The sequence below is a fragment of the Centruroides sculpturatus genome, unplaced genomic scaffold, assembly GCF_000671375.1.
Source record: "Centruroides sculpturatus isolate CEXI.00-Female unplaced genomic scaffold, Cexi_2.0 scaffold383, whole genome shotgun sequence".
NCBI classification, from domain to species: Eukaryota; Metazoa; Arthropoda; class Arachnida; order Scorpiones; family Buthidae; genus Centruroides; species Centruroides sculpturatus.
The window spans coordinates 326,950-335,099 of NW_019384849.1; the positions used below are offsets into that span (position 1 = coordinate 326,950).

General features: G+C 30.5%; 1 protein-coding gene across 1 annotated transcript in view; it reads right to left on the reverse strand.

The window, feature by feature from the left end:
• LOC111630438 (urocanate hydratase-like) overlaps positions 1-7,889 on the reverse strand; it is a 25,491-nt gene extending 17,602 nt beyond the window's left edge. Inside the window, exons 1-6 of the mRNA XM_023374540.1 lie at positions 7,664-7,889; positions 7,459-7,589; positions 7,244-7,397; positions 6,985-7,175; positions 516-582; positions 180-236 (exon numbers count right to left, since the gene is read on the reverse strand). Coding sequence (XP_023230308.1) covers positions 180-236; positions 516-582; positions 6,985-7,175; positions 7,244-7,397; positions 7,459-7,589; positions 7,664-7,792 — 729 coding nt within the window. The 5' untranslated portion in view covers positions 7,793-7,889. The remainder of the gene's footprint in view (positions 1-179; positions 237-515; positions 583-6,984; positions 7,176-7,243; positions 7,398-7,458; positions 7,590-7,663) is intronic.
• Between the last annotated feature and the right edge of the window lie 261 nt (positions 7,890-8,150).

The following is an 8,150-nucleotide window of genomic DNA, read 5'->3' on the forward strand; positions in this document are numbered from 1 at the left end:
TTCATAAATATTTAAATTCTGATTTATTAATTCAAAGACATTTTTGGTAAAATTTTACAAGAAAAAAAAAATACAATTCACAATTGTAATTTTTATTTATATCTAATAAAAATAAATATTAATTAATTGACAAGAAATTATTCAAAACTAATTTATTTACAATTAAATTTTTTTCTTACCTTTCCTTTTAAATCGTCCAATTGTAAATACTTTCTTCCTGCATTGATTATTGTTAACTTTATTAAAAAAAAAAAAAAAAGATTCAAGTTTAAAAATTTACAATAAGAGAAAACTAAATAAACTTCTAATTAAGATCAGAAAATATATTTTTATATTTAATAATAATTTTAAAAATGTATGAACTTTTTAATGACGAGGACGTAACATTAACGTTTGTAGCAACTAATGTATCATTTAAGGGTACAACTGTTGATGCATAAATCATCCTTTAGTACTGTTATTATATTAAAATTATACATTATAGATTATTAATTCGTAAATTATATATTTCTTACCGTTGTGCCATGAACGATGCCTTGAGGACCAATGTAACAGTAACTACCCGCAGTCATCTGTCCGTACCTGAAGAATTAATGAAGGAGAAAAAATATGGCACGATAGATTATTATTAAGTCGAAACGTGAAAATTAAAGTATAAGTAATTTTTTCTTGCATTCTTTGAACATTTCTTGAATATAAAGTTTCAAAAATGTTAGGGTAGAGTGAGTTAATAAAGTAATAGAAACTTTAGAAGTGAAAGTTGCAAGTGGCAAGTCATATATCTTATATCTAATTTTTAAAAAATTAAAATAATTAATAGCAGTTGTCAGTAGATTAATTTCTATATCAATCAATTCAATTATAATTACTTAAACTCGCTAAAATATTTGTTTCAGGATTTATTTTGTATCTACTCTTTTATATTTTATTAAGATTGTCATAGCCAAATCATAAAAATGGGACACAAACAAATATTTGTGCGAATTTAAGTAATTATAATTGAATTTATTGATGTAGAAATTAATATGAACGGATATTTTTTCAAAAATATACGAATGCTTATAAGAAATTAAATTATAAAATTGGAAATTAGTAATAAACAGCAATGAGTTAATAACAATACTAGTGAAAAATGCATTTTTGTCCATATAGATCTCATAACTTGTGCTATTTACTATTTTGAATTTTTCCCCCCAGTATGGACCCCATCATGGCTGCCTCCGGCTCAAAATCTGATCAATTATTTTCAAATTAGAAGTTAGAAAATGTTCATCGTTGAGGGCCGAATATTAGTTCGAATAGGCCGTTCCACGGGAGCCCATGTCCGAATAAGTGCCAATCATTTTAAAATTTCGAATAATAGAACCCGATTGCTATGAGTCAGACGTATGTTCATACGGGCCTGAATTAGAATAAGACGTTTTTAAATTAAATACAATAGACAGCGCTTGCATTTTGTTTATTAATTTATTTTTCGTAAGTGTTGACGTATATTAAAATAAGGAATAGCCACCTAGCAAACACAGGAAAATCGGGAATTTCCCGGTGGCCAGTTCATGACTGGAGAATCAGTTGATCAATCAGTCACATGTTTGTGATTGTTATGCAACACGTGTACTATACTTTTTCATACATCTTTAATGTCTTACTTTTGGAAGTTAAATGTAACAGAAAAATTTACATTTAATCATTATTACATTCGAGAAGATATTTTCGATAGACAAACATAGTTAAACTTATACGTGTATATATACTTATACTTGTATGTACAATTTAACATTTACTCAAGATTGAGTGATGATTTTTCATTCTTACGGTGGACAGTAAACAGTGTTTTATTATTTTGTTTTCTAGTTGCAAAAAATTGGCATTATCTCAATCTATCCCAAAACAAAAATTTCGAAAAACTTGTCCTAAAGCAGAGTTTATTAAATTTTATGCCCCAAAATTAATTTCATTGCGATGAGGTAAGGGAATCATAAACTCACTGACTCCATAGCAATGAGATAGATTTTGATGGATTCCTTGCATAAAAATAAAATATATTATGTCTGTTTGTGTTAAATGTTTATTTAATACAAGTAAATAAACATTTAACACGAACAGGCATAATATAACTTATTTTATTTTTATGTGCATGTTTGGAGAATTTTCTATTGATGTTGAAAAATATATTTTCGAATCCTCGGGTTTTTGCAGATTTCCAAGGACCTCAGAATGCAGATCGCAGTTCTAAAGAATGTTATTAGAATTGGATAATTTTAAGAGAATGTAATCATTCTCAATTTTGCACGTTTTTCATTTGTCGCTGCAATTGGGAAATATTTTAAGCAGTTTAGTTATTTAATTAATGAAAATTTGGTCTATGATCTACAATTAAATTCGAAGCGATTATTGAATTAGCTCCATTAAAATGATTATCAGAGCTCTGACGGAACTTTAATAAAATTCATGGTCACGAAATGGAGAGAAGAGTTTCAAATCCTTTATAAAAGATATAGAAAATAAACAATATTTTTAAAAGCTGGAAGAACTTCTAATCAATGTTTTATATTAATAATTTTGTGTAAATATTTTGAAGAAAGTCGCATTTTCTTTATTTTTACTCTGTCCTGTGGAGCACTAAGAAAACCTTTTAATGGTTCCTGACCCGAACTTGAACCCGGATCCGTCATAGCGCTTCGGCCAACCGGCCACATACAGAGACAACTAGATGTTTTAAATAAAATATTTTAAAGTATTCTATGTTGTTAATTAATATAAGGAACACGAGCTTCTAACGATAATTCATTATTTACTGGAATATAAAATGTTTCCTTCATAAAACATCATCGTGATGCGATTTTCAATAACATTTTCTAAATCTTTCTTACTTCTTAGAATAAAAATGGAGCCAGTGTTTACTAGTCTTCATACACGAAGGAAAATTGTTAATTCTTGTAATATATTATATAGGAAATATATTAGAAAATTATAAAATATGTTTAAATTGTTATAATCTATTGATTTTCCGACATTTTTGCAAGAAATTTGAGTTTATAAAAATGTCGCACGACATCATATGACTTCTGTTCGAATTTTCAACTTCGTTGCTACGGCAGAGGAGTGATACACATTCAAGATCCAGTTCATCGTCTCTATTCTTATTCTAGGAAACATTACAATATGGAGATTTCATGGAAAGCAATGCAAGGTGAATTAATTACAGGTATAATGAGTGACTTAGAACATACTATCAAATGTTGTTAAAGAAATTTGATATTCATTTAATAATTGGTTATAATATTACTGTCCCATTTTTGCATTGAAAGAAAAGAGAAAATTATAAAATGTGCAGAACTATGTCTGAAAAACGAAATAAAAATATTTACATTTATTTCCTTTACAGAAATAGATTATTACGAAAGGTTATTTATACGGATCAGGGGTAACCTTGACTATTAGATTTATGAAATAGAACCAAACATTCGTGAAAATGCTCTAAAATTAAACTTTTGTGAATAAGAATAGATGTACTCAACCAGGAGCTTCCGTACATTGGGGCACTTGAGGCACGTGTCCTCCTTTTTGTTTGATTTTCTTTTTCCTAATCCATTATCAACCCAACAACCCAATAAAAGGAGACCCCAAATTCCATTATCAACAAACAACAGAATATTCATGATTTCTACTGTATTCTGCAAACTAAGGAACGATATTTGTTCATTGTCCCATGCAACTTCAACTTGGTCTCAATTTGACCAAAACTTGCCCCGATAAAAACTTGGCCTTGGCCTTGAAACAAGAAACGTTCCTTGTTTTTAAGGCCAAGTTAGGCCCGATTGCAATCGGCGCCATCTTGTGGGAGCACTGACCGGACGTTGAATCATAGTTTGAAGCTTTTTGCATAATTGTATGACGTCCTTTTTTTAACCTACGCCCCCTTTTTTTTACAGTCTGCGTGCGCCGCTGTGTTCAACGCCACTTCTAGGCTTCCTCGAGTCCACGCGTATGTCGTATTTTTGCGCTCCTTACAAATTAGTAAAAATATACCGAGCATTTTTATTTTTCGATCGTCATTTTTTGATTATCATATTATCACCAAGATCTTTGAATTGAGTTTTAATGGTCTGGTAACGTTGTCAGAGTAGTAGTTACAAGCCCGTAATTGTATACTAAACATAAAATGCCGGCGTTAATACTTGGACTGTTGAATTTTACTTTTTCAACATAATGTTTTGTTTTATTTTTTATCATTTCAAATTCCATTCAGACACTTAATTAGGAATGTCTTTTTGCGCTCCTCGACAGCGATGCATCCGTGTAGTGCACATCCTGCACGCCCGCTTACGACGATCCTAAATGTGCTACGATTTAAAAGTTAAAAATATTCCGTTATGGTACATTACATAAGGACATAATGGCGGATCTACTATGGAACTAATGAAGCGCAAGCTTCAGAATCTCTGAAGCAACTTTTTTGGATGTTACTTTATTGCAGGGATCGGCGAGCTGTTTGTTATTAAGGATGCAATAAAAATTTTAAAAACCATCGAGGGCTCATAGTTTACTTTAAAAAAAAACACACACAATGTTGTAATAAACAAAATAAGTATGTTTTGAAATATTGATGCAGACTGTGTCTGTTTTTTTTAAAACTCTTTCCGCCCTGTAGGCACTAAGAGGGCCTCTTTTTGCAAGCCCATTATGGGTTCAGCCAGGCCCACGATGGGGTTGGCGGGTGGTGGGGCCCGACATATCCGAATGGACCACCCCCCGAAAAATTCCTGAAGCCCTGGTCACACTATGCGATTTCTAGCCGCGCAGGCGACTGCAACTGCAACAAGCGCGAGTCGCGCGCGTCTTCTCGTGGTCACACATTGTTCGCTGACGTTGCAACTCGGAAACACGTGACCCTATAATAAACCAATAAAATTACAGTAGCATGTTTTTGACTACTTTCGTGAGTTTGCCGATATTTTACGTTCTACTTCAGAGTATTTACGGAATTTTAGCCACTTTTCTTATTAAAATAGCAAGCAGTTCCTTTTCTGGAATGAATAAAAGAAAAAAGGCGATTATTTTAATAGAGCTGGCGAAAATACATGAAAAGATAAAATCTTCGATAAAACGAAGAATTAAAATCCCACAGGTATTCGTGAGCCTGAATAAGCTCGATCAATCTCGATTCTGTAAAAGTATTAATCCTCTGACTATCCGCCATGATGATGAACTATTTTCAATGTTGTCACTGTATGACGTGGCATAAAGGCGTTTGTTGATTGGATGCGCGTTTGCAATCGTCGCGAGTAGAACAAACTTTTTGTTTATAGTTGAGATTGCAGTCGCGCCGGTTTTCGAGGGGGGATTACTAGTTAACGGGAACAGCCGTCGCGGTTGCAGTCGCCTGCGCGGCTGAAAATCGCATAGTGTGATCAGGGTTTTAGAAAAATTTATTTCTATGTTTATTTTCAGATGCAAAGCATTATTTAAGAACAATTCGTTAGTAACGTTTTAAATGATTTACCTCAATATTCATTTTTTATATAATACAAAACTTTGTATCATTTTCTGTAGTACAAATGTTTTCGATAAGTCATTAATTAAATAAATATTTTGAAACGTGATATTTCTAAGATAGTTTGATTGGAAATAAATATTTTGTTGAATGACCGAACAAATGAATCATAAATTATTATAATTGAGATGCATAAAAAAGATTTGCTTGCTGCTCACTCTTTTTGGATTAAGGACGTAGGATATGTATGTATGTATGTAGATTAGTGAGGAATTACAGTATTTTGTTATTTTTTCGTAAATTATAGCAAAGCTGCCTATTAACATTGATTACAAACATTCTAATATGATTGATTGTTGAGCTGTTATATTATAGTCAAACTTCGCTTATGAAATTTGTCTGTGGCTCCAAATTGAATTAATTAAAAAATAAAAAATTATATGATAATGAGGTCTATACAATTTTTGAGTTGGGAGTTTGAAATTCACCTGAAAGTCATGTAAAGTCATATATTTAGTGATTTTCAGTTACAGAAGAGTTATTAATTAATTTATGCTAATGAATTTATAATTAGAGATTTTCAACTTAAGAGTTATAATTAATGTAGAGCTATTTATTTAATATTTATGGAAATGATTCGTTTCCGAGTATTCTTTGGAGCTATATCGAAGTTTGACTTTATTTAATTTCAATAAATTTCTAAAGCTTACATCTTGGAACATTTGCCAAGATAGATATTTGAGTAATCATTTCTTATCATGATACTGATAGTCTGATATTGCATACTTCAAATAGATCTGAAGACAGAATTCTAGAGAAAAATGACAAATTATCTAATATCAGTTCATAGAAAATACATTTCTAATTGAAATATTGCTAAAAATAAATCTTTACTCTTATGGAAAGAGGCATAAATATTTAGAAGCATTTGCAACTTATATTTTAGCTTTATGGAACAACATAATCGATAGATTAGATTGAATATGAAATGTTCTGTCAAATGTTTGTTTCCAATTTCGATTTTCGGTAGAAAAATTATTATTGGAATGATTGATTATTAATGCTACAACAGCACATTAACATTATAGGGTCAGTCACAATTTCACTCATTACGGATAGAATTGATCCGCAATGGTGTATTTGAAAAATCAATTAATTTAATAAATAAATAATTAAAGTAGCCTTGGTCTAATTTGAACTCATTGCATTATAATTAAAGAAGATGCTTTCAGCATTAGCAAATTTATTTTAAATAATAATAATAATTGTATATTAGTTTTATATTACATAATTTTTAGAAATAATACGTTAATTATCTGCATTATAGTTTGCGTAAGTGAAAGAAGTAGAACTCCAGTATTGAATATGCGCTGTTAATTTGAAGTTACAAACTTACTATAACATCTGTGCATTTACGATTTTGTTGAAGTGAGATAAAGAAAAATGTTAACTTAATAAAAAAAACTAATGAAGTCTTTTATACTTACATAGTTACACCCAACGCGAACATTCGATCATAATTATCTGGAGAAGAGTAGTTAGGTATCATCATGCCATTGGTAATAACTAGCCTAGGAGATGATGCAAATGATGGAAATAATCCTAAAGGATGTCCCGAATACATCACTAAAGTTTGCTCTTCCGTCATCGTTGATAAATAATGCATAACTAACAAAAACTAAAAGTATTTTATGAAATATTTCATTCATAATATTGATTTAATAGCTTAAATTAACAATGGCTTACTTGTGCCCAGTTAGAAAATACTTGTCCGTTACCACCATAAGTGACCAATTCGTGAGGAAATTGTGCCACTTTAGGATCCAAATTATTCATAATCATCAACATAATGGCTGCTGCTTTTTGACATTTAGCAGGATATTGATCGATTGGATAAGCTCTACAAAATTATTAATTTTTTATTGATATTTTAAGTAATATTTTAAAACAAGGAAACTCACCTCATCTCTATAGAAGGACGAAATCTATACATGTAAATATGCCCATAATTTTCCAATTCTTCAAGAAATTCTGGTGCGAGTATGTTATGAAGATTGGCCGGAAAATATCGTAATGCATTTTTCAAAGCTAACTTTTTATTCAAATTTTTAAAATAATTAATAATTGTAACTATGTAATACGGATAAAAGTTAAAATTTGACTAACCTGTTTTTCTTCTCTGTTAAGATTAATGTTCCTGATAGGTGCATGAGGTACATTATTATCCCTATGTTTAACAGGTGGTGGTAGAGATTTAATAGGCAAACCAGAACATATTTCAATAAGTGTACTCATCCTTTAACAACTTCCCTTTGTTCGATTCCAATAAACAGTATAATTTATCGAATGTTAAAGTCCATTTATCTTTCAATATTCGAATGTTTATAATCTCGCCTGATTTGCTTCTGTCAAGGACGGTGTTACAAAATACTTACTTTTCATTATCTGTAAGTTGCGAGTATTCTATTAAAGATTATGTGTATTGATATATTTAAATTCAATTATGTACTTTGGCTATTAACATATAAACTATTGTTAATTTTGTGATTTACTGAATTACTCGTACTAGCTCCTGTAGTATTAGTTGCTACGCGATTGTTCAGTAATACTTCGTAGATTAAGCAAATTAATGATAGAAATAAAGGAAAACTAA